Source organism: Parambassis ranga, chromosome 4, assembly GCF_900634625.1.
Source record: "Parambassis ranga chromosome 4, fParRan2.1, whole genome shotgun sequence".
NCBI classification, from domain to species: domain Eukaryota; kingdom Metazoa; phylum Chordata; class Actinopteri; family Ambassidae; genus Parambassis; species Parambassis ranga.
In genome coordinates, this window is record NC_041025.1 from 11,950,846 (window position 1) to 11,978,800 (window position 27,955).

The 27,955-nt window shown below is 42.2% G+C and overlaps 1 protein-coding gene across 4 annotated transcripts in view; it reads left to right on the forward strand.

Moving 5' to 3' along the window:
- Positions 1-27,955, forward strand: part of elavl4 (ELAV like neuron-specific RNA binding protein 4) — a 63,354-nt gene that overhangs the window by 30,282 nt on the left and 5,117 nt on the right. For all 4 annotated transcript variants that reach the window (XM_028403549.1, XM_028403550.1, XM_028403551.1 and 1 more), the window contains 4 exons: positions 455-701; positions 10,815-10,918; positions 13,942-14,095; positions 24,314-24,539. In XM_028403549.1, the coding sequence (XP_028259350.1) occupies positions 455-701; positions 10,815-10,918; positions 13,942-14,095; positions 24,314-24,539 (731 nt within the window). The remainder of the gene's footprint in view (positions 1-454; positions 702-10,814; positions 10,919-13,941; positions 14,096-24,313; positions 24,540-27,955) is intronic.

Consider the following 27,955-nt stretch of genomic DNA (forward strand, 5'->3'; position numbering starts at 1 on the left):
TAACCCTGCATCATATCGAAACGATTTGTGAGACATCTAAAAGTTGGAAGAGAAGACAGGAAGTTAATGGGAAGCAAATTCTTCTAAAGGGAGCATTAATAGGCTGTTAATGAGGCCATTATTGGCTGTTGGCAACATCAAGAACCATCTGTAAATCAAATGTTAGGTTGTCCATGTTGACAAAGCCAACAATTTCTGTACATTTAACAAAACTGGACTTTGTAAAGTTTGTTTAAAATATATGTTTTTGCAGAAGCCAACTTTTAAAGGCCCTCTTCATTGGGTCAATAATTTGAAAAAACAACTTTTGTGTCAGCTTTTCCTTACATCTTCACTGTTACCTTTACAGATTGCTTTATATCACAGACGAGGTTTTGCTAATGAACTCCATTTCCGTCCTTCTTTCTGCCTTTTCTCTCTATGGTTCCTCTCCTCTCTCTTTGACTTTCTCCAGATCATCAGTAACATGGAGGCTCCAGTGACAAATGGCCCGAGCGGAGGAGGCAACACAGCCAACGGACCAACCACTAACAGCCGTGGCTGCCCCTCACCCATGCAGACCGGCCCAACAAACGACGACAGCAAGACAAACCTCATTGTCAACTATCTGCCCCAGAACATGACCCAGGAGGAGTTCCGCAGCCTGTTCGGTAGCATCGGCGAGATCGAGTCCTGCAAGCTGGTTCGCGATAAGATCACAGGTAACCAGGGATTACAGATTAAATTTATCAACCAGTGGGATACTATAAACTCAATGTGAGATTTACTAAACCCACATTAAGCTATACCACTGATGTAAAACCTAAAAGTATAGATACCATATATCACGTATACAGGGATATGCATGCAAGGAGAAATCCGTCTTTGCCCTCTACGAGTGTGTTCAAGCACGGCGACTCAGCAATGCAGCAAAGTGCCACATGTTCTCCAGAGGTGTTTAAATTAAGCAGCACTTTGCAGTGCTAATCATGGCTGTAATCTGGGCGTAGTGGCTGTGTGGGTGGCGATATAGCAGATGGATCGGGAGTGGTGGTGGTGGGGTGGGGGGTTTAGGGTGGTGCGGCTCTGTGATAATGCTCCATAATGGCTTTCATTTTAGATCCTACTTACTGACACTCTTCTCCTGATAATCTCATTAAAGAGCACCAGGCAGGCAGTCGAGATCACCAAGCCAATCTCGGATAGCAAGCAGGCAAGAGGAAGAAAGTAAACACACACACGCACACAGGTACACATGCAAACATAATCATTCCCTGTAACTAAAAAGGCCAATAGACATGACCATTGTAAGCGTAAACTAGAGACGCTATGCAGTCTCAGAAATGACTGCTTTCTTCTGTTCTCTCATTCTTTGAAGTATATTTCTGTTGCTCCATGATTCCTCTTCAGGACCATCTTCCTCTTTTGCTGTAATGGGCCACAAAATGGAGCCTGAGAGTCAGATACACCAGGATAATGGAGGCTGTTGTGTACAAAAATAACGCTGAGATACCACATGCTATCATCATCACCACTATCACCATGTCCCCTCTCCACCTGATTTTCCCTTTTGAGGAACCAAGTGAACAACAGACGTTTGGAGAGAGTTTAAAAAAAAACAGAATTGCTGTAAACCTGCTCAGGCCCCAAACTGGGGACTGTAAGAGAGGTAGAAATGTTTGTTCTCTCACTTCTAAACAATTTAGGGTTCCTCTCTGCTCTGCACTACAAGGCCTGTCTGATGACTTAGCATCAGCGCAAAAAAAAGTTATAAATAATCTTGCCCTCCCTCCATCTCCCCCTGTGGTGTATGCCTGTTTTGCTCTCCCATGGGTGCAATTTTCCTGTGCAAACTTTTAGGCTAACAAAGCACAGATCTCTTCCAGCAGGGAATGCCAACAGGCTTCAAGCTCTCTAACACTCATCCAGATCATTAACAGAATAAGTCAGGTTTGTGGGGGTTTTTTTTTTATCAGAAATGAGGAACAACTTTATTTTATTTTATTATCTTTAGATTTTAGAATGAAACTATGAAAATATGTCTTGAGGAGTAGAGTTCTGTAGCTACATATTCATACTGATGGGAATAATGAGCTGTTGCTGCCTTCATATTCTGTTATTCGGCATGAAGAGAATGCAGAGTGTAGAACAAGTTTTTCAAAAGAAGTTTTCAAAAGATTTATATAGAAATGTATTTGGATAATAGTGTTAAGTTTTAATCCTTACAAGATGTATTATTTCTTGAGATTGTTTAGTGCACACATAACAAGTAAGAGATATTACATTCTAACCTGCTGTAGAAGCTTTCAAATGCAGCTAAATTCACATTAAGCAAACAATGATCTGCGCCTTCACTTTTTTTCCTCCACAACTGTGTACATCTTGGCTGACCTGTGAGTGTATGCTGACAAGGTGTGAGCACTTGAACCTCTCAAAGGTATGAGAGACAGACAGGTCCTCAGCGTCCTCTCTGCTTCCTGTGGACTTGCTCCTGTCAGCTCCAATGACGCCGGGATGGCGTGAGGCTCAGGCGAGTGCGGGCAGGCGTAGACACTTCAGCTCCGTCTGTCACCCTGGCTGACTTCAGCTGGTGGAAGAGCCACCTCTGGGTGTCTTTCATGTTCCCCACACGCCTTCCTGCCTGTCTGCTTGCCTACCTTCCTTTGCCTGCTTGCACAACTACCTCTGCCTTGTGCTCTCATAACACGCTAGGGACATGCAGGTTAATCTTTTATTTAAAGCTAGCTTACACGCACCTAGCTGCAGCCTACACACACTTGTGCATAAGCCCCAGACCCTCCACCTGTGAATTTCCTGTCTGTCTGTGTACACATAAAGAGAAGATATCTTAAGTGTTTTCGCTGTCTCAACCACGTATACTGTAGAAGCCTTACTATAGTTCTGCTGCATTCCAGGCAGCGCCAGTGGTTGTGAAATGCTGCTTTGTGCTCATGTTTTTTTGTCTTTAAAAAGGTAGCAAAAAATGTTTTTAAGCTATTTACATTTAGAGAATTGAGCCTTTATGGAACGGCAGGAAGAATTCACATGGAATTTGCAATACACTGAATCAGCACTCCCAAACATCCACACACACCCATGCACACACACAGAAATAGAATTGACTGATCCTTGTCAGTAAGTCATTTTTCGGGATCATTTTTCTGCATCAGCTGCATTTCTGCTGGAGAAATGAAGGCATTTGTTTTCATAATGACATGGAGGAGAAGAAAATAGCTTTTTATGCTGGTACACAAATTGATTGAATTAGAAAGGGGAGGAGAGTGGGGGGTGCAGGTGAGGTGGGGGGCATTCTTATATTGTGACAGTTGTCACAGTAGCCATGACATCAGTAGTCCCTTCTCAGTAAATATGGACAGAATATTTCAGGTGGCTCCCTTTTTTTCAGCAGCAAACTGCTCACCTTTAACTAATGTGGATTTTTTTAGAATTTCTTTCCGCTTACGCAGATGAAATAATTTTTATGTCTACGTCACAGCCTGCAAAGACATCATCCCAAAGCAGACTAACTGATGCGTTTTGTGCACACTACTCTCGTCACCTTCCGTGTGTTGGTTTTATACATGGGATCTGGGGAGCTGATGCAAATCATAGTGACAATGTAGCAAGCCAAGCAGATGTTGGCTATGAAATATAGATGGACTGTGATGTCAGATGTGGAGTAGTTCAAGCTGGAGCACCTCTGACAGACAGCAGCAGCTTCAGTACTATGTGAAAGCTTGCTTTAAACCCTATTCTTACATAATGACAGGTATGCCTTTTTCATGTGGCGTAGGTGCAAAAAACACTTAATGTTTGCTGGATAGCTTTGCATGCAGAAGCATGAGGGTGAGGCAGCATACATCCATTAGTTTCAATGCCATTCAATTTCTGCTCGGAAACATCAAGTACACCCACAAGTATTGCAAACATAAAACATGCATCTAACTCTGATCTGCAAGGACGCCTGGGTGGAGCTTAGCTCCTGCACAAGGTCTGTTAGTTTAATGGGGAACAAATCAAATATTCACTATATACCTCAGTTTACCCACATCTCTTTGTCTCTACTGAAATATACATTGACACCACTCTCAGGAGTGAAGCCTGTCATATTTCAGATTGCAAGCCGAGTTATTCACACATAATTACCAGAGGGACAAACTCCCTATTATTTCTCTGTTTGCCTTCTGATGAGACCCATTTACTCATTCTAACACCTAAACAGCACACATGCCATGTTTTCCTGTGTGCTCACACATTACATACTTCTTACTGACACCATGCCGGGGAAGATCTGCTGTAGTGACTCTATTCTACATACAGGCTGCAGCTCCCCGAACCTGAAATGGGCTGAAGGCTGAAGATAGCGTGAACAAATCTGACAGGAAAAGAGATGAAAAAAGGATTTGACATCTCTAAAGCCAGGTATTAGGAGAGCTGCCAGGCTCAGAAGTGCATAGACAAGCAGGCAGACACACATTAAAGTTTTAGAGTCCCAGGACCCGAGAATGTCCTGTCTCTCTCCTTTTAGCACCCCCCCCTCCCCCCTCCCCCTTGCAATCCCTCCCCTCCTGCTCAGGACCCAGAATTGGACGTCCTGAGCTTTCCTGGCTCCAGTGTTCCTCTTGTGACCCTCACGTCAGACAGCCTCTGTCCCCTCTCATTTCACTCTGAGTGCCCTTTACATGGAGCACAGAGGTTGTGACAGTCCCTTGTGCAAGCTTCAAATCCAGAGGCCGAACGCGCCTCAGGGCTGGTTTACTTGCCCTCCAACCCTCCACCTTTCAGTGCACCATACCTGTGCAGAAGAGGGACTCAGACAATGTGTTTGTCCCCAACATGCACTGCAGGACTGGGGAGGAGGTCACCCTGTGCACTCTCAAAAGGAGTTCAAGCAGGTGCAGCAGGGTGGGCTCTGCAGTTGTGATGTAACAGGGTTATCCAAGACTATAAAGGGGGCTTCTCTGTCTGTCAGCTTGCCTTCTATTTCTTAGCTGCTGAGCGAGCCAACCAGCCCACACAGTGCAGGCTGCAGTCCATCGGCCCCAAGGCTCAGGGAGCCACCGCGAGGGGGTGGTTTACGTGTGTTTGTCCCTGAGCTTCTATGTGGGCAAGTGTGTGTCTGTGTGTGTGTGTTGGTGGAAGCAGGGCCTTGGGAGCTGAGAGTGGGAGCCTCCTGACTGCAACAGTGGCTGCTACCTTGGCAACCCAGGAGGGAAAGATGTGTTGAATGAGTGAGTGGGAGAGGAATCTACAGTAGGTACGTGTGTGCGGGGGATGTAGTTCTGTTTATGAATTTAGTTATTTAAACAGGCTCAATACATGCCACATAATGTGCACTTACTGTACTTGTGTTGCTGTTTATCCCTTTGCAAACTCTTGCTCCCCGCTTTCTGTGTAGTTGAGAGTTTAAAGCTAAGTAAAGTGTATTTTGATATGAAGCTGTTGACAAGGGACCTTTTCAAATGTTTGAGAGCACTGGCCCATCAAAAATAGCACTACCTCAAGTTGCTGCAGCAGCAAGGGGCAACATGTCAGGTGATATGAGAGGATGGAAGAAGTGAATGTGACACATTTATTTTGACAAATTGAAATGTTTTCCCTTCATCTTAAAATGTTGCTAAATTTAAGACTGACCAAACAGATTTGCCTGTTTCTGTGGAGAGGGACCCGGTCCTCTCAAGGTGTGTTAGCATCATCGGCTCACAGTGCTGATGATCCCTGCACAACCTCCTTCCCCCTTTCTGATGTTTCTGTCCTCCTATGACTTCTGAATGACAGACAGGCTCAGCTGCTAACAGCGTGTGGGACTGTGGGAGCAACTGGAAATGTTTTATAGATTGCCTTTAAAGGTCCCTCCACACAGATAATATTTTTATCAGATTTTTACCAGCTGTGACAGCATGGCTAGTTTTTGTGGTAGAGTCGCCTGTCTGTCTGTCTGTGGACAGACTTTGTCAACAGGATAGCATCTGCAGCAACACAGTCATTAAACCATAGATAGGTCTGAAGCGGCAACACAGTGATGGTGAAAACGGTGAATAATTCGAACAAGTTGGCACTATAATTCTGATTTAATGCAGCATCATATGTGTTTTGACAGCATAGTGTCAACGGTTAAAATGAACTTATAATTAAAAGTTACACAATTCCAGAGAATATCATTAGGAACAATACAACTGCAGCCAGGTACACAGTAAAAAAGAGGGTTCTTGCAGCTTAGTGTTTCATTTGGGTAGCTACCATTTTAGATCAAAGAGTCTATAGTGTGTTGTGTGAGCCTTGCCTGATGATAGCAGGAGATGAAGACGCTTTCATGTCTGCAGTACAGGGCTCTTAGTCACATAACAACAAAAGGCACAAAATAATGACAGCCAATATGCGCCAGAGTCTATGTATACCTTCTAGCACATGATTGTGTGCCATACTGTGCACATCATAGCGTTACACATAAATATGCTGAACATGATTATATACCTGTAAATTCACTGTAGAAATGCCTCATGCATCATGCCTTTATGTGCCAATATTATGTATATCTATACATACATATAGTTATGGATTTTATTTTGCATAGGAATTTCTTAAGTGTGGATTTGCATTCTTTGTGTGTACAGTATGTGTATGTGCTCACAGAGTGGGGAAAGGAAAGGTGAAATTACATAGTGGTGCCAGCAGGCAGGACACCCGCTTGGTGTACACTCATTTTCTCATCTCACACATTGGGCAACCTGCTGCTCCTCAGGAAACAAATAATGGCTTAGTCATAACTCCTCGCCAACACACCAAAGAGCTACCCACTAGAAATAGCAGTGATTTTACCACTGAAAAACATGCCCACCTCCCTATACAATTTATGTCAGATTGCATAAAAGGTCTGCCAAAAGAGTGGAGGTGGGTTCAAATTAGCCCCCACCTCTTCACTCCCCCACCACATGTGGTTAGTCTCTTAGTGAGAAAGCAGACATGTGGGACTATATGATAAAGCATTGCTGTGCTATACCTGAACCTATACAACATGAACTGACAGCATTTTGCCAGTGCACGAGTAAAATCGTTACAAACACTAGTCCTCTAGATTGTACTGTATACCTCACATGTTCCATTTGGGGGCTTGTGCATTTATTAGATGAAATTTACATACTTTTTATTAAAAGACCTCTTTTCATGGCTGCCAAGCATTTTCTTAAGTCGTTACAAATGATGCAGGATTTGAACAAGTGGAACTGCAAGCAGCTGACGAATCAAAGGCAAGGAATATCTTACCTCATTAAAAGGCCATTATGAAGAGCAATGCATCATTTGGGTTCTTGGTTTTAATTGACAATTAAAATATATAATTTAATGTATCTATTAAGCTAATAGATTAGCACAAGGCAGATTTTTCTGTTAGCTACAGGCCCATTAGAGCCCATTTATCATTCCTCTTTAATAGCTTCTCTGTTTTGCCTTGGATGCAGTGGCTTTGGTTATTTTTCTGTAATTCTAAAATACAGGAAGACATCCTGTGTCTTTAAACTCACAGGCTTTTAAACTTTCTCGGGCAAATGGTCATCATTTTGACATACCACTAAAGTAGGATATGTTTAGTACAAGACCTTTTATGGCTTTGACAGCCTTTACCACTACACTAAAAATTGGTATTACGGTAGGTTCGCTACATGGTTCACAGGTTTAACAAAAAATGAAAAAAAAAAAAAAAAATCAGGCTTTTGTTTTGTTTTTTTTTTTTGTTTTTTTGTAGTCTCCTGAGCTGAGCTGACCCTGCATTCCTGCATGACACCATGGCAAGTTAAGTGTTGCTGAGCCATTTTCAACTGCGTCAGAACTGTGCTTAACCGTGGTGTGTTGAGCCGGAACTATAATGGTGTGATCCAAATGCAAGCAGCATGCAGGGCTGATCCTGCTGGGGAGTATTGAGGTGAACACAGGAGGTGCTGTGACAGGCTGAAGCCAAACACACTGCCCGTTGTGTCTGCGTGTATAGAGCACAGTTGAGTTCTCACACTATATAATTGTGCTTAAACACGTGACAAAGGATTATAATACACAAATGTTCTTCATCGGTTCAGCTCCTAACTTTAACTAACTAAACAATTTTGGAAATAAAACACAACAAACAAAACACGCTTACTAGCCAGCTAGCTGCCACTTTAGTCCTCGCTGTCCTGCTGTGAGGACATACTTTGCTGCTTGTGTTTGTTTGTGTGTACCTCTGTGATTGAGTGATTACATGTTTACGTGCATGTGTCTGCACATGTGTGTACATCTGTGCCAGTATGGTGCGTTGGCGTTGTATTTCCCACCCATCCATGTAGATTCCCAGCACCCAAGCAGTCTGCTGGTGGCGCCCCGCTGTTAGCTGCTCTGTAGCAAGCTGGAAATGGTGGGTGGAATACCCCTCCTGGAGCTTTTTTGATGCTGCAGGCAGATGTCTCCCTCTGCCTACCCTCATCTCCCCGCTCACCTGGGGAATGATGCCAGCCAGCGAGCCTCGCTCCCACCCTCTCCCTTCTAGCCCTGGAGGCCCTCAGCCTTGCCAAAGAGGGAGTGAAGACGCAAGTGTGGGTGGGAAGATATGCCAATACCAGCTTGAGCTCTCGTGTATACGATACAACATACACACCCAGCAAAAGAGCACACAAAAAAATATCATTTACATATAGCAGCTGCTGAATATCACATTCGTCAAAGGAGTGATCAAAGGAAATACTGGTTTTGTTGTAATCAATTGCTGACGCACATGTTTGCATCCCCTCTCATGCATACCAACTCCTGCACATGCCACACAGACACTTCCTACACTCCCTCTTTACAGCAGTAGCATCCGTGGCTGCCAGTTTGGCCCCATTTGGCTGTCTGGACTGCTCCATGAGTGCTAAATGTCTCTGTACCATTAAGCACCAGCTATCCCACTTCAATGGCCCTGCATGAGTGCTCTTTGCCAGCACTTTCTGGAGGCTGTGCTTGTCGAACCTTGCATTCCTTGTTCAAGTTGACAAAGAGGGGTGAGGAAGGTGCTGGAAAAGTGGGAAGCATGAGTGAGAAAGTTAGCAATAGAGGAGCATTATAAGTAGCAGGCAATTATGTTACCTTTTATGGGTGATCATGGTTTATTGGTAAGTTAAAGCTACAAGAGTTTTACTTTATTCAATCCATTTGGTACTTTTACTATGTTTTCTTTCTGTTTTTATCATTTGTGGCCCATTAGTAAATTGTTTATTATTAATAAGAACAAAAAGGCACAAAAATAGCTTAGTGAGTTATATTTAAACTGCCGAACCTAACACCTGATGTCAGCTAAGAGTCAGCGAGGACAAAAAGGCAGTGAAAAGAGAATGCTCAGTTATAAATAGCAGTAGTCTCTTTAGGATGGCAGGTTTTTAATTAACAATAGAGTGTCTGATAATCCACAGTTAATCCAGAGGAGAAGAGGGAGGAGAGGAGAGAAGAAGAGAAAATCATCAGCTGTTTGATGTTAGGACTACAAGTCCCTCCTGGCCCTTTCACGGCTTGCTTCTGAGCTGTTCTGGGCTGTGGTATCCATAGCCCAAATGTATTTATTTTGTGAAACAGCCATGCTCCATATTTTGTGATTCACTTTGTCTCTGACTAACCGCTGTCTGTTCCCATTAGTGTGAATATGTGCATGCTGCTCTTGTCAAACTGACTGGGGTTCTTCGTGCTCATATGTACTGTTAGTGGATAGGGGCCGTTTGTTCAAAACTAGCCGAAAGAGGCCTTGATGGCTGGAGGCGTCCGCTTAAAGTCCTTAGCCTGTTGAAAGGCTTGATCTTTTGGGGAAACACTGGAAGATGTCAGACTGGCTTCACTCTCAAAGGGAGGCTGCTATCTAAGACACTTTGAGCTTAAAGGGAAGTGGGGGTGGTATTTTTTCTCTTTTACAGCACAGCTGCAAAGACAGTAACAAATATGTTGTTTGTACCTACTCTGATACTTGATATGTTGGGGCTGAGTTCCACTGTCATAATTCAGAGAGAATCTGAGTTGAAGATATCACATCGCATTTTAGACCATCAGTAGTTGACGTTTCTAGTTTCTTACATAAAGGCTTCACATTCCTTCAAGCTCCAACATCACAAGCATTACAAGCAACCAACAACACAGAATACAAGAATCAGAATGTTGAATCTACCAACATTAGAATTACAACACACAAAAGAGATGTTTTTACTGTCAGACACTATTATCTCTGGAATGATCTGAATACAGAAGTGAATCGTCCCTGTAGGGGTTCAAAGATCTGGTAAAGAGGCTGTCTCATTCATTGAATGTTGAACAGCACAAATCTGAACAGTCGTGGCACCAGAGCAGACCTCACATGACACATGGATGACAAAAGTCACACTAAGACCTTGGTGCTCCAGGCAGGAGTCGCTGCGATCATGTCAGTAGTAACGAAGATATGTTGAAAAGGATTATCCAAGGAAAAATGTGTGCTGCCCAGGGCGGAGTCTATAGATGAGAGCAATGTTTAGGGGGGGACACAATGGTTCAGACCAAGAATGGACACATAACAAAGCTCTCTCTGGGTTATTTGAAATTCCTGCCATAATACCATTAATTTCAGAAAAGAATTATTGTCTAATAATAACAGGGACCCGGATGTCATGGATTCTGTAGCAAAAGAAAGAGAGAAGTGTCATATCATGTGTGAATCACCCAGGTGTGTCACGTGTCCCCTTATAATAACAAACCTGGATAGCTTGTTTAGGTTACAAGAATACGGTCTCTAGAAACACTGGAGACATGTAAATATGTTAATAAAAAGTACATTTTGTATGATAAGTCCTAAATGTTTCTTTCTGACCTTTCAGGACAGAGTCTGGGTTACGGCTTCGTCAACTACATTGATCCAAAGGATGCAGAGAAAGCCATCAACACGTTAAATGGACTCAGACTTCAGACCAAAACAATCAAGGTATAACTGACATCATTCACAGCTCAACACACACATGATCACCATTGATTACCAACAAAAAAGTATAAATAATTACTGCTAGAACTAAAATTCTATCACAAAGTTGTAGAGGTCATATTACATTTGTATTATAGGGCTGCTTTCTTCGTTAGGAGACAGTGACACAGTTAGTGACTGTGCTGGAGGGTGAGATGGGATTAACATGCATGAGCCTCTGAAATAAAAAGACCATCTAAATCAAAGAGACACATTAAAAAGGCCTGTGACTATGGTTGATATGCTAATTACTTTCTAAATGTCAAAATGTAAAGGTGAAATTATATAGATATCTTTGAGCAAAATGGAAGAAACATGTCAATCATCGTATTTTCCAAAATAATTGAGGGCTCTGTTATTGTGTTTTAAATGGCATGACTAATATGCAGCCTTGGTGGTGGTTGTCAAAGACATGATATAGACAAATCTGTGCCAGCGTTGCCTTGTCCTCCATCCAAACGCATTATAAAGACTAGCGATGAAGCCGTACACTTGTTTTTGCAGATGTTTTACAACAATGTATCAGTCTTCCTGCTGATCTCATTTTCTCCTCTCACTGCTGTCCTCTGCCTGCGGATATGTTGTTGATTTTAAGATGGGCAGTAATCTGTTGCTATGGTAATCCCTGTATTCTCGCTTTCTGTCATCTAATCTAATCTGATCTAATCTAGTCTAATCTAATCTAATAGGATGGGATTAGCCTGTTTGCAAACAGGGAATCCCACATAGAGCCCCCCCCCCCTTTTCCTGGACAGCATACACTCTGCTCTGGCCTTGATTCAGCACAGTATTCACATGTGTGGCACGGAAGAAAAGAGCACATGACATGTGATATGTGCTTTTTTATTATATTGCTGAAATTAATATAGAAAAAAGTGAGAACAAAGCTCAGCATAAAAATATTTAAGTAGCGTGTCTACTAGGACACCAGTTAAGAGGCTGTTATGAAGCATTTTAATGAATAAAGAGCAAAGCAATGCAAAAATGCAAATGTTACAAACACCTTTTTTTTCCTTTTATACCTTTTACACAAGTAGAGTTCTGCCATTTTGAAAACTGCTGGTTATGTGGTCAACACACACACACCATTCATAGCACATAAAACTCTAATAGATCTCTCCTTGAACAAGTATACACTGAAATATGCTCTCACCTTGCCAAGATATCCAAGGGATTAGAGAACAAGAGTTGCAGTGTGTCAGTTACTGCAGGTCAGCTTCACCAGCTCTGCTGTACATATAAAAAGAGGCAACGTGACCTCAGCCAACAGGGGGGAAAAACAGGTAAACACATGGATGGAGATGGTAAAATCTACCAAGTCTTTACTAAGTGCAGCAGGCTGAGTTCACAGATTTTCACTCTCACACTCTCATGACACACGAGGTTGCCTCAAGTTGTTCCTGAGATAAAGGCGGTCTTCATAATGACAGAAGACAACTCTGCATCTCTGTCTGACGCTATCGCTCCTTCACACTTTATTTCCTCCCTCCCACTACCCTACTTTGCTTGCTTTCTTTCTCCACAACAGACTGAAAAGCCTAAAGGTAACAAGTCAAATTAAAAGGGAGTGCGGTAATTCTAAAATTAAGTTTGTCGCTCTTTCATGTCACACCCTTCCCACTCTCTGCCACTACACTTGTGAGGAAACACTTGGCCCAGAGATTCAGATGCTTCGGGGCAATGTGTCTCTCTGAAGTGTCTTTTAGTTGATTTCACTGCTGCGGTTTCCTCCACCATGACACCTCAGATTTTGTCAGTGATGGCTGTGACGCAGCTTTCCCACAGAGGTGTGAGGGAAAGCAGCATGCCAAAGGTGAGAGGAGCTCACAGCGACACGCATGCACCATAATCTGAGACGCATTTATACAGCGTGTGCTTGTGATCACTTTAATCATCACAGTTCTTTTTTTTCTACCTTTCCTGCACACATGCACTAAACCACACTTGTACACAATACCGCTCACAGCTTGAGGAGGTGTTGATGGATTAGACATCTGGAGTTGGCTGACAAGGGGAGAAAATGAGGCAGAGCTGTACAGAGAAGCAAAGAGGAGCAGAATCTGGAAGAGGGAGAAAGGTTTTAGTGAGGCAGCATACAGGAAGGAAGCAGACGAAAAATATCCAGGCTGCAAGAGATGCAGAGAGGAAGACAGAGGAGCTGAGCGGAGAGACTAAGGCAGAAGATGTGTGAAAGCAAAAAGAGACACGGGAGAAGCCAGCTGTTCTCACTGTTAGAGTTCAGCAGGATTTCCATGCTGTTGCTCAAGGATATGACTGCATATCCACTATATTTGCCTGACTTTAACCTTATTTGATGACTTATGTCTCTACATGTCAGATGTAATGAAAGTACAGCGATGTAAAGCTGCTCCAGTCAGCAGCAGTAGTAATGGGATTTACACTTTACACAACTGCAGCAAAATCCAAGATGTGAAAGTTTACTGGTGGAGAGCTATCTGCACAGTGCAGCAGGGACTCCTGTTCACCCCTCATTTATTTACACATAGGATGTTTTGGGTGGAAAAGTGCGACCTGCTTTTGAAATCTGATTGATAATTTTTTTACTAAATGAAAGTGCTTGTAATCAATATTTTTAATGAAGTAACTTCTTGGTCTAAGTCCTAATCTTGTTCCACCGATTACCTGGACTGGCCTTTAAAAGTAAAACACAGGGGAACAACATGCCTCTCCCAACGACCGAGGGAGGCACGGCGTGTTATCTCTCAAGTGTTCTAAGTAGCTAAATCTTTTCCTAACAACGATAATCCCCAAGGCAAGGTGTACTAAGAAAATACAGTCACATTTTCCTCCCTGTGGCTCCAATGATCCACACCCTTACCCAACCACAACACACACACACAAAAGCCCTCCAATATTGTAATCTTGTTTATATTTTAACCACCCACAGGTTTAATGTGTAATAAAGCACCAGAACCCTAATTTATTTCTTCATATAAGCCCTAAAACTCTTTTCTTTCCCCCCGCAGGTGTCATATGCTCGGCCCAGCTCAGCCTCCATTCGTGATGCTAACCTGTATGTGAGTGGCCTGCCTAAGACTATGACCCAGAAGGAGCTTGAGCAGCTCTTCTCCCAGTACGGACGCATCATCACCTCCCGTATCCTCGTCGACCAGGTCACAGGTATCCATGGGGCAGCACCTCCTTTCCTTTAACCCTTTGACACTGGCACATAAAGTCAGATACACAACTGATTGGAACATTGTGATTACATCCTTTCTTATCTTTCTTTTTTTAGCAAAAGTAACATGCTTTATTCTTTTTGTATCCAATTTCTGTAACTAATCGAAATAGCTTGGACTGATATAGTCATATTCTTGGCTTCATCAATATCTATTATTTATTTCCATCATCCTTGGACAAACTAAATGAACACCCTCTGGCTGCAAAATTGAGGTGTGTGTGTGTTCAGGTTGCACCAGTCAGTCTGCGCCATTCAGACAATAATATAATTTGCTGGAGAAGCCGCTCTCCTTTTGTTGAGCCGGTGTTGTCATGCTTTATTGTGATTGGCACAGCTGTTGCAGAACAATGAGATCAGTAATGTGACTGGCAACGAGTGAATTTATTAGTTTGTGCTCTGCCACATGGCACCTACATGCAAAAAATAAAAGGGAATGACATAACAGGTGTGATTAGAGCTGCTGCCCAGAGAGCCTCTGTAACCTAGACTGAACTCCTAAATGATTTCCTTATGCATGTGTTGATGGTACGGATTACCATACTATACAAAACATTCTGTATCAGCACATTGCAGTAGCTATAAGTAAGTAAATGAGATACAAATCACAGAGCATATGGCAAATATTTTCAATGTTGTGCTAATTGAGATGTGCAAGTGAAGCAGAGATTGTGTTAATTAAATATTACTAAACACTGCCTAATGAGTGAGTGAGTCACCTCGACAGGTGATTTTCTGACCATATTTCCAGCTGAGGACTCCTCAATAAAAACAACAATTACATGAGAGGCGCAAGCTGCATAATATACAGCACATGCTCAATTACACATTTCACTACATCCAAAACAGAGGAGTGAATCACATCAGCCCATTGTGCTGCAGAAGAACCCCTCTAAGCATGTCTCTTAGATCCATTTCAGGGGTTGTGTGCGTGCCTACAGGCTCCAACCTGCTCCGAGTGTTATGTGCGATGTGTACTGATGAAGCAGAAAGGGAGCAGCATGCTGTAAGCCACACTCATTTGCCTAAGCAGAATAAATCACTGCTGGCAGTGAAGTGCACGCCTGTCTGTACACACTGAGCAGAGGAAGTGGGGAAAGGAAAAACAAAGAAGAAGGAGAAAAGCAGACGAAGAGGGAGGAGTAAGAGGAAAGGAGAAAGTAAGAGAGTGTGTAGATGAGTGGAGACGTGACAAGGAGAGGAAATGAGAAGGAGGAGGAAGTAAAGGGAACTATGGAGGGTAGAAGGGGAAGGTACAGGTGGAAAACATGCCCTCGTCCACACACATTTAGATAACACACATAACAGACCCGTCATACCTCCATGCAACTTGGACCCAGGGGACTTCCTGTAAGACGACACAGCGACGCAACACACTGCAAGGACACATCTGTTCAACCACAGCCACATTCACGTCTCAGTTTTTTAGCTGCAAGGCTCCAGCCACATGCCATGAATAAAACAAATCTCAGCACAAGCAGCACTGTTTACAGGAAGGCTAGATTTTTTAATGTACCACTAGATGTTCAGCTATTCACTGTGTTCATTCTTGACTGGCATGGGGTCAGTTTTAAAGTGGAGCACTGCAATGTCATAGTTATTTATTGGGTCACATGAATATTTCCTAAAGCAAGCGTTTTTCAACTATCATTAAAAAAACAACTTTTTTTTTTAAACACATAATCTGTTTTTAAGCTGTGCTGTTTGCACCAAGGATTGAATGGCAGCTATTTACACAGGGTGTGTATATCCTGGAAGAAACACCAGTATGTCTGTAGTTAACAATGCTACTGGCAGAAAGGCTTCCTAACACAAAGCACCGTGTTGTGCTTTTTGCTTCAGACAGACTTCCTCACTTTTGCATAGATCTGGGCTGTTTCTGAAATCCCTCACACACACACAGTTCAGTGTTGGGCACTTTATAGTGAGATCATCAGGATATTACTTTTGGACCATGTTGGATCCTACCACCATCATTTTCTGCCCCTGTTAATTACGTCATTGTTGTGGCACAAAATATGTGCCGATCTAGGCTAAATAAGCTACATTGCTAGTAATTATAATTTGTGCCATTGTAGCATAATTTATTAAATTATATGACAATAACTAATAAAACAAACATAACACATCAGGTTACATTAGTTAAATGGATTATTATAATTGTAAGACAGGTCACAATGCTCCCACTCCCGTTCGTCTGCACAACGGATGACATTACATAGCGCTAATTTAGTGACCATTAGTTGTACACTACTTTTCATAATGCATTGTGGGATACACTGAGGGCACTATATAGGGTCTAAAAATGTCACTACACATTCAGACAATGGCGAAGACTCATTATAGGCCTGTATACTGAGTAGGGTATGATTTGAGATACAGCCATGGAGTTGCATTAGGAAGTGGCGTGCTACCATACAACACTGGTGTTATGTGAGTCTTCTCAACTATGTGTGAACAGAAACAGCAGACTGTTTCCTTGACAGCACACTTCTTCCTTGTAACCTTTCATATACTGGACAATCTGCTGTGTTTCATAAAAAGCTTCATCAGCTCCACTAGAATATCCAGGCCAATAAAACATGTTAGGGGGAGAAACGTACTGCATCACCAGTACATGCACTGAGGTATATCGGTTAGAAGCCTCACAGAGCAGGAGGTGTTTTTCCATTCCTACTAGCACCCTCACCTACACTAATTGCTGTCCAAGCTACAACCCCATACACACACTGTATATGCACATGCACACAGACACAAAGATAATGTGAGACAGAGATTTTCTGCAAGGCGCCCCTAGAGGGTTAAGGATCAGCAGGAGAAATGTTAATGATTAATTAGATGTTAGAGTTGTTGGTGATTAAAAACATGGAGGACTTTAGAAGGGCCCTGAGAGTAGTATGCTGGCATCATTGACTCTTCCCTTTTCTTCTCTCTGTTACTGCACAGGCGTACGCACACACACACAAGACATAACCCACCCACCCACTCACACACTCACTGCCATTAATAGAGAAATGGGCTGCAAATTAAAACTCTCCTGTGGCTGCCAAAATCTAAGTACAGAACAAGAAAGGGAAAGACAGACACAGATTTGTGTGTCATGTCGGGCTGGTTTGTGGTTTAGTTGTCAGCCACAGGATGTCCTAATATCAATGTTGTCACTAAGTATGCCTCTTGAAAGGAATTTGTAATTATTTTAAACTCCTGTTTTGAGGGATATTTGCATCATTATCATGTTGCAGGTCGCCAGTGAATCATCAGCATCCCTGTGTTTATTGTATTAGAGACCTCATCAGTGTCTAAAATCCGATTCCCTCTTCCTACTTAACTAAGGACTGATTTCAGACACACCCTTGCAATCGCAGCAGAAATGTAATAGCCTTTAGGGACGAGTGATGCACAGACAGAAATAGATACTAACAGCAATGCTATAGAAAGTTGTTAAAGTAACGGATGTTCTCCAGTGACCATTGGCAGATGGGCTGATGATCTCCGGCTCCTGCTCCGCTAAATTGGGAACATGAAGTCTGTTCTCTAAACGACCTCCTCATCAACAGGATGCACCCCGCAGTCACTCTGCTGTTCGTAAAGACAAGAAGGAACTTTAAAAAACATCACTGTTACCATCATTCTCAGTCAGAGGCAGCTGAAGCAAAAATCCACTAAAACTGCCAAATTGCCCCAGAGACTCAGAGAGCGAACACAACATCGACTTGACAAGGGTATCTCTTCATCTCTTCCTCACCCTCCTCACTGCCTTCCTCTGTCTATTGATTCTTTCTGAATGGATAAGCATATTTTGTCTCTTTATCAGTGCAAATAGTGCCAGATTCCCTCTCCCGCGTTTCACTCTAACCTTCAGGGAAGGTAGTGAGGCCGTGATTTTGTGTGCTGACAGCTGGTATGGGCTAGCCTCAATTTGAAACAGATATAATATCAGAGGCAGCTTTGGATCAATAGATGGCTATTCCTAGTTCTTCTCCTCTGGACCTGTGCGCACACAGAGGTCAATGCTTACCTGATCAATGGCTGCAAATACAATTGATCCGCAGGCATGGCTTTCGTAAACGGCAGCTCTAATGTAAAACTAAATTGCTCCTCAGTGTGTGTAAGGATTGGCTGTGACAAGGCTGATGCCACGTCACCTTCTCATGTGGGATGGAATGTGGCAGTGGGAAAGATTCCCATGGCAACAAGTCAAAAGCATTCATCCCATCATACGACTCGTCATAGTGATCGCCAGTGTCACTAATTAATGTATTTTGCGAACAGAATTTCAAAAATGATCTGATATTTAGTTACAGTTGTATGATAGTCAAACTTGTTCCTGATCAAAGTAGCATGAAATTAAGGTTTTGTTACTTGGAAATTTGGCTGACATGAGGCATCCATGTTTGAAAGCTTTTCAGACACTTTAATGTAATTTACTGCCAAGTTGAGTATTCGAGCTTTCAGAAAAAAATCTGCCTTCTACAAGACAAAAAAAAATGTTTGAGAGGTTCAGAGTATTAATGTACAGCATCACCGTGATGGCCCTTTTTGAATTTATGGTTGTTAAACGTCTGCTTGGGTCATGTTTAGTGAACATAACGGCACAATGCTGTTACCGATATAATCTTTTGACACTTTCCAAGAAAAGATTTTTGCCAGTGACATCACTGCTCAGCATTAAACCCTAGCATTTACTCCTTTCCATGGTCAAACTATGTGTAGCTTAGCAGCTGCTGCCACCTACAAGCGAAGCCTACAGATTGCCTTGTTACTGTTATCAGCCTTTCCCTTCTTGTTTACCTGTTAAGGACCGAGGTGTAATTATAACATACTGCATAAATTAATTTCTGTAAAACAATGGTGCAGTATTGTATAATTCAGTGTGACACCAGCATGGGAATCAGTTTGTAGTTAGAGTTTTATAGCAGTTTATATTAACATTAGCTACGCTGGTTGGTTGTTTTTTTGACCTTCTGAGGGTCCACAACAGTTGAGTGTGTTATAAATAAAAAATAAATAGCTTTTTGTCCCTGAACTGTAGTTGAGAGTTCACTGCCTTCTTTTAGGTTGTTTAATTATTTATTTTATTTCCTATATTTACAATTCATTGCATTTTTTTTTAGCTTTGAAAAAAACTCATGGGGATGAAATGGACGATTTTTTAAAAGTGGCACGTAGTAACATGTCCCCTGTGCAAATAACACCTCAGTGGCATCAATCTGTCAGATGCTCGTCATATACACAACACTTTGATGTGGCTTTTCAATTTAGAAGCTGCACGCCGAACACATGATATATTTGCCCTGCTGTGTTCAGATGGTTGAAAGCTTTTATACAGACTAAAAGCAGGTTTGGGTCAAAGATGGTGGTAAAAGTCATCTTGAGTGCAGAGACTACATTCTGTTTGTAATCACACTAAAGCTGTAATCTCTGCGTTGATTTAAATATGACCATATTATTATCAGCGTACTCAGTCTTATCCAGTTTCATATGTTCATGCAGCAATTAGTTTGGTCCATTGGCGAAAATCAACATTTGTGCCAATAGTCCTAACTAGAAATGTGAAGACAAAAGAGGAGCCGTTCTAGGGTAGCTTTGTCTCTCACATAATGAAGATGAAGGCAGGAAGTGTTCTGCGAGTTGTATACCTTAGAATTTCAAGTGTACATTTTTTCCCCTCAAAGGAGTCACACTCCCTCTGCACAGTTAGCTCACTCTCTCCTCTCTTGACTTGAATAATGAATGTTCCCCCCCAGACTGACACCAGACTGAATCCCTGTTCTCTGTCTGTCCAGCAGCAGAGAACAGAACGGTCAAGGTAAGACCAGCGCAGAGGTGCACCCTCTAGATGGGATGTGTGCAGCCTTGCCTCCTGCTATCATCTCACGTCTCTCTGCTTTTTTTGTAATGTTAAGAGCGCGTTCTGTCTCAGTGATAGCCGACACACATGCACATCAATACATGCGTACACACACACACACACACACCAAACAGATGGTTGGAGCTCTGCTCTGACAGAGGCTAAAGCACAGGGCACCTCCACTCTTCAAAGTCTCCTCGTCTCTGCTCTCGTTGCTTTTTCAAATGCCATCTGTACCCAGGCACGCCAATGTTACTTAAAACAAGGACATTGCATTTTTTTACTGCAGCTAATTAGAAGCCAGTAGAAAGAGGTTTTCTTTCTGCCTCTGCCATGTCGTAAATCTTTCGAAAATGCAAGTCTAATCATCTGATACAGTTGCACACTACAGTAACTTAAGAAGAATACAAAAGGAGAGGAGTGGAAGCAGCAGAATACCTGAAACAACAAGATTTTGCTTATGTATGCCTGCACAGATTCATGCATTTGTCTCAGGGAGTGTATGGGTCTACTTACTACAACACAATGCACTAGGAGGGTGAAGCTGTACGTGTGTGTGTGTGTGTGTGTGTGTGTGCATGTGAGAGAGAGAGAGAGAGACTGAAAGGGTTAGAAAGAAAGTGTGTGTGAGTTTCATTACCCAGCAGCCAGGTTTCTCACCTCTCCCTTTTTTCTGGGCTCTCAGAGGAGCAGTCATTTCTCTCTGTCAGTCAGTCAGTGTTTGGGGAAATGATAGTGGGTTTTAGAGAAAGAGTGGCTTTGTTTGGGAAGGAGCAAGCAAGAATAGCACTGTTTCCTTTCATCATCATCCTTTTACTGTCACCTCCTAACATTCTCCTCTATCACCTTTTCTCCTTTTGTCCTTTCCTTCCTTACTCCTCATCCCCACTCTTTCTCATTCTCCTTTTTCATTCCAGCCTTGCCCATCCCCACCCCCAGCACTTGCTTCCCATCCTCCCCATCCTCTGTTCCCCCCTCCCCACACTGAGGCAGCATGTTATTAGTAAGGCAGCCAATGTGCCTGTCGGTGTGTGTTAGAGAGAGATAAGCACAGGTAGAGAGAGTTACATAAGCCTCTGTTGATTACTGTGGAAGAGAGGGAGACCAGAAAAAGAGAGTGAGAAGGAGAGAGTGAGAAAGACAGATTGCTGTACCTTAGTAAGTACATTGTGCTCTAATGTTGCCTGTATGGCTGGCTAGTGGTTGATAAGTAGGCCCAGGCTTCTGGGGCCGGTTGAAAGGACAGTCATTAGGTTGGACTTTCCAGACTGGCAGCTTGCTTCATAGATTGCAAGTTTGTTTTTGTTGCAATGTTTAGCAGGAGAAAAATAAACCCTTCTCAGGGTTTATTACGTTAATGCAGCATGACAGAGTGGTAATAAAAACAGAACAGACAAACTGTGTGCAGTGTGCATTTAAAACTGGTTCATTAATCACATCTGAATGTAATTTTGATTTTATACAAATACCAGGAATCAGGATGTTTAAGGTTGTTTTCTAAACTACAAAATGCAAAAACACACCTTTGTAACACCAAGCCTGTAGTAGGAAGAAGAGAACAAGGCATGGTGGTTAGAAACTACTGAAAGATGATCTAATGATCTAACGCCAAAGATGGATGAACACTCTGTGATGTCACCCACGGTTTTCCTGGAGAGCGGTTTTGGCTCCAGATGTTAGCACCTTGCCCTCACACTCCACCAAAAAGCCAACCTCAAGTGGCATTCAGGGAACAGCAGTCCTTAATGCTGGAATATTTTTATGGTATTTGCTAAAATAATTTGATGATGTAATGGTGGCAAAAACCAAAGGACCAACAACACCAAGACTAACATTCATTTCAACTTACTTAGCAGACAGTAGGTCACCGAGTGTGACACCCATGCTGAGCCAACACGGCGGCACCCTGCTGGAACATCAGTCTTATCACAAGCTCGTTGCAGTCTTTACTTGTTACTCTAACCTAAAGACACAATTCATGTGTGCACACTTTCTGTTGGATAAAATTATAGGTGATGAGGTCAATGGGCACCTCCCCCTCTCTCACCTCCTTGCAGTGCTATTGTAAAACCTGAAGGACAAGAGCAGCTGATGCACAATTACACATAAGTATTGCTTTGGACATCTCTCTTCCCGTTTTACACAGACACACACACACTACAATTGTTCATGTACTATTTGAAATGGTCATGGACATGCTCCTTTCACACTTCATTCTTAATAGCACCACTTCAAGTCATCACCTAAGTGTGTGTGTTTGCGACGGGCCTTCATCTGTATGCCAAGCATTTGTCTGGAGGCCCTCCAGCAAGAACCAGCTTAGGAGGAGCTCAAGGCCAAACAAGTGTGAGAATTAAAGGACGAATAGTGTCCTCTATTCTCCTCAGTAGAGGAAGTGAATGAGCAGTGCTCTCATCTTCTTTAACTACCGCTGAGGTGCCTTTGAGCAAGGCTCTTACAGCTGCCAAGTGCCTCACAGCAGGAGACTGCTGAAAAGCTGATTCCAGTTTATGAGTCCATTTCATGTTCGATGTCCATCACTAAAAACAGACTATAAACTCCCCAAAGACACACATCAGTGACCTCACACACAGTAAACGCATGGTAAATGCAGTAATAAATAAGGAAAAGCATAGGAGCAGCAGTGGATGTTGCTCGCACTATGTAGATCCCATCAGAATACTTATTTTTCTGCTTCTGACAAACTAATTAAAATATGCAGGTACAGAGCTGGCACAAAGGGAAGTAGGGGAGGGAAAATATGAATGCCTGTCAGGGGATAGGAAACCGGAAAGGTAAAACAAAAAAGAGAGAGAGAGAGAGAGAATATAACAGTAATTTACACTAAGTAAGAGTTAATGAGATCACTCAACAATGCATATAAAAATGCTATGGTTCAACAGTGTGTGTGTGTGTGTGTGTGGAGGGGTCAGTAAAAAAACTCTGAGACTCTAAGCTTTGTTGATTAGACGCCAGGTTTCACGCCAAAATGAATGAATCACATTGTTTAAATAAAAAGACAGCAAATGAGTTTAAGAATTTTTAAATCGTTCTTCTCCCCAGTGGTGTGTGTGTGTGTGTGTGTGTGTGTTTGCAGCTGCAGGAGCACACTGATCAGTACCACAGTGCTGACAACCAAGAAATGCTTCTAGTACAACATTTGAAGGAGGAAGACAAAATTAAAATTGTTCAGTAGAAATTGTTTTGTAAGGGGACTTATAGGGAAATATATATATATATATATATATATATATATATATATATATATATATATATATATATATATATATATATATATATATATATAAATAATTTGCTTTCACAGAGCATTATGTTTTTTTATATTGCAGCCTGGCTGGATAGTAAATAACCTTGTGGTGCCTGTGTCCTGGAGAGAAAAAAAGAACAAAAGAGGGGAGTGAGATGGTCAAGGTGCTTCTCTGAATAAGAATTCAGGGGAGCGAGCATCAGGGGAAGTAAAAAAAGAGAGAGCGATGGGGAGAAAGAGATGGCATGCACAAAAATGTGGAATAACAATACAAGGGCTTTTTAAATGTGAGAATGTGGCTGCACACAATGATGCTCAAACAGCATTCTCCCTTTTTTCTTACTGCCTCTCTTTTATTCAGCCTCAGTCACACACACATGCCTGTGTGCACACAGTATTATGTAAATAGTCTCTTCGGCAGAGTGCTGCTGTCACTGAGCGAGCATCCTCTGGGCCATCTAGGCAGCCTCATTAAAACAAGGCACAGCATCCATTAATAGATACCAGCGCACATGTACACATACACACACACGTATACAGTTTATACAGTCAGTATTGCACACAGAGCTTTCACAGACACCAATAAAAGACCTCCCAGGAAGAACGTCTCTAAATGTTCTTCTCAGGTGGCAGTCAAAAAATATCTCCAAGGAAACGGCTCAAATGTCACTGAGAACAATGCACGAAAAGTGTGTGTATGGGTGGCTCTGACTGGAGTGAGCATGAGGGCTTTAAACAGACTCTGGGCCAGTGCCACAATACAGCATTATATGTTCAGTCTATAGCTGGTGTGTGTGTGTGTTACTATTACACAGTATCTCAGTCTTTTGTCACTCCTTAAACCTGCTGTAAAACCTAAAGTGTGTTAAGAGTGTTTTCAGATATATTCTGTATATGTTTTGGTAATTAACATGAGCAGTTAGGACACACACACACACACACAGGTGAATATATTTTGGTAGCTTGCACAACACAAAAGTTCTCTCTAAAACCTGTAAAGTAAAGGGGGCCATGTTTGTTTGTGATTTGCTGGCCCCGCAGGTGGTTCCCGAGGTGTGGGCTTCATCCGCTTTGATAAGAGGATAGAGGCTGAGGAGGCCATCAAGGGCCTGAATGGCCAGAAGCCATCAGGTGCCGCTGAGCCCATCACGGTCAAGTTCGCCAACAACCCCAGCCAGAAGACCAGCCAAGCCCTTCTGTCACAACTCTACCAGTCCCCCAATCGCCGGTACCCAGGCCCCCTTCACCACCAGGCTCAGAGGTTCAGGTGAGTACTGGGGAAGGGTGTAAAGGTGCAAGTGTCCAGAAAGGAGACAGGCTGGGGTGGGAAAGGGTTCAGGAAGCGCAACACCAGCAATGATGCTTTATATAAGAAGATGTGCTTTTAATGCAGAGTTTCCAAACCTTGGCCACTGACCCAGTAAGGTCTAATTCTGGTAGGTCCACCAAAACCTCTACATAATGCGGAGGGCTGGTCCACTGTTCAGTAATTGTAAAATCTGTTGCATCAACAACCGTCAATATCAGTAAGTAAGTCATAACAACCAGTCATAAAGAAGCAAGGAGCTACTTCAGGCTCTGAAAGTAAATGTCTTTCTTAGTTTCACCAGTCAGTGTTAAATGAGGAGCTCATTCATGGATAGATATGAAACCGTCCTTGAGTCATGGACACAAAAGAAAAGGCTGCATTAGAAATAGTAATTAAGGACGAAGAGAAATTCACACTTACAATTTTATGTAATGTGTGTATTTAAAGATTGTGCTATAACAACGTATCACTCTCATTTCTCTACACTTATAATTCACTGTGTGAACTTATAAATATGTTTTTATCTACCAAACTATAGCTAGCTGCAGTTGTTTCTGGTGTCACAGAAAATGAACACACACTGTAAGTGTGCACCAGCTTTCTGTAGTGACATTTCCACAGGACTGTGCTCCCTCCACCTTTGTTATGTTGCCAAGATGGCCAACATTTCGGGTGAGAAGTGTCCATTGTCTCCTTTATTTTACACCGCCCACTGCACTGCACTCGTAGTGCAATTTTGGGTTGACCATATTTGTCAATGTAAACACACCTTTACCTTTAAAGCAAGAGTAAGTATGGAAGCAAAACAGTCTACAGCCCACGCTAATAACCATTCAAAGCACAACTGGTGAAACTACATAATTATTATTAAATAAATCTTGTAATAACAAGAGCAAATCAAAGATAGACATGTACTTTCTAGAACAAGTGGCTACTCCTATCTGTTTTGCCTGAGCAAAATGACTAGACGTAATATGATTAACAATAAAACTGTATTCATCTGGGCCATCCATCCAAAAGGTTGGGAAGCTACAAGCTGATGTAGTTAATGCAGTAAGTAATAGATAATGTCATCCTCGGTGTTCAATAGTAAAATACTGATACTAGCTCAGTTTCAAACTTCACAGCACTTTGTGATCAATGTGACACTAAATGCATTTAATCAAGGAAACATGTCTGCTCTGAAAAACAAGCCTGATTTGTAAAACACTTTGCACCAAATGTAATTTATAGATTGTTCGAACAGAGGATGTAAACGCCTCCGCACAGACACATGAGTCATAGCAACGTCTAACAATGATGTACTTGTTTCCCTCCTGTGAACAATCATTTGGGCGAATACGTCCTCTGTTTGAACAACAGGTGTGGGAGCTCTGCACCTGGTGCAGGTGTCGGTAAATCAACGAGTGGCTCTGTGTGGGTCCACCCAGATCAGAGAGGAACTGTTCACAAGAGACTGTGGGGTTCTGTCGTTCACAACTACGTTTTTCCCCTCATTTCATCATGCTGCCATCATGTCCGTGCTTTTCCACAATATCCCCTGTGAGGCCTGGGCAAAAACATGTGCTGCGGATATAATGTTTGCATTTTTGTTCACAAAGACATCTTTTATTTGCACAATCCTTCTTTTGAGCTATTTTTCTGCATGATTTGGTCATAGTAATAACAGTGATGTAACAATGTTATTGTACAATGTTGCATGTTGCCAACAAAAATGCCCCAGATTTAAGACAATCCAGTGAACCATAAGGTCATTAAAAGGATTCAGTTTAAATGAATGCAGGCAATAACACATCATGAGCAATTTTCATTTCTAAAAAAAAATGTTTTTTGCCCAGGCCAGTAATGTTGACCCATTACTGAACTTTATATATACAGTAAATAGTCAACAGACTGTATATTTATATATAGCATCCTACCAGTCATTTCTCCTCACTCACTAATAACACAAGCCATCTTTACTCCTATAGATCATGTGACCCCTCACTTTACCCACCAAAAAACAAGCTCGAAACAGGCGATCGTATATTACACTCGATCATCAGATCCAGGCAGGAATGTTTCCGAATTGGAGGTAGAATATGTGCTTATACAATTTTCTCTCTCTTTCAATAACACTAAGCCGGTCGTGCTGTTTACTCTCCATCAAAGTCAGAGCTTGGAAGGTATTTTTCTTCTGGAGCAGCTTCCCTGGTGTGACACCTGAGCGATGTAGCGTGGCTGTGTGTCTGTGATACGCCAAGCCAATTTACAGGCTCCACAGGAGAGCTGTCGCTTCTCATCACAACTCACAACCACAGGACACTTCCTCACTGTGTCCCCGTGCTCCTGCTCTCTGCTCCCAAACCCTTTTACTAAAACCTCAACACTTTAGAAGTTATAAATGTGCTTGATGTGCATAGTTTTTTTAAAAAACTAAATCTTTTATATATATAATGTGACACTGTATATTTAGTCTAATGGTAGTCTATGGTACAATCTTCCTGCAGTCATAATTACATCTGTCCTGTGTGACTAAATCACGTGGGCCTGCTGTAACACAAGTTAATGAATAATGTGCTTGTATGGTCCCTCTCCAAGACAGCAAACATAATCGACTCAAGCACAATACACCAAGCCCTAGATCCCGGCTTGTTTCCGATCTGCCGTTGTTAACTAATGGTACTAATTAGCAAATTAGCCTTATTATATCCAGGGCAGGAGCCAATTTTAATTGAGCAGATTTTTGCTTAAAAAAATAAATAAATAAATAAATAAATAAAAAAACACAAAACGCCCATTCCTCCATTAACATGCATTGACAGAAAGCACAAAAGCCCTATTGTTTATATCGAGCTTGGAGAGGCAGCGTGAAAAGCTGGCAGAGCGTTTGCGTGGTGAGCTTGCATCAGTGTGTGCTCCATCATGTGTGTGTGTGTGTGTGTGTGTGTGTGTGAGAGAGAGAGAGAAAGAGAGGATGTGTTAGCAGCAGGTTGTTTTGTTGTGGCCCAACGGCCCGGCGGCCAGCAGATGTCTTCATGCTCCTGGGCTGGAGCGCCTCTCCTCTGAGCATCCTCTCCAATTGACTCATTTACCCACAAAGCAGACTGCTTGTTCCCTTCCCACGTAATGGGCTAATTACTGTTTTAATGATTCCGTATTTCCTTTTCTACAGTTGTGTTCTTTGTTTTAGGGCTGCTTTTGTACTTTTTTTGTTGGGATAATTTTAAGAGAGAAAACTGCAACAGTGCACACACCATGAAATCAGATAATAAGTAGGTCTATAATCTTCTCATAAAGTTTATACAAACTGCAAAAAGGATATGACTTCAAGAAACTTTTGAGTCAGTGCTGACATAATATTGTAAAACACTGTCTCTTACAGTGCTCTTCAA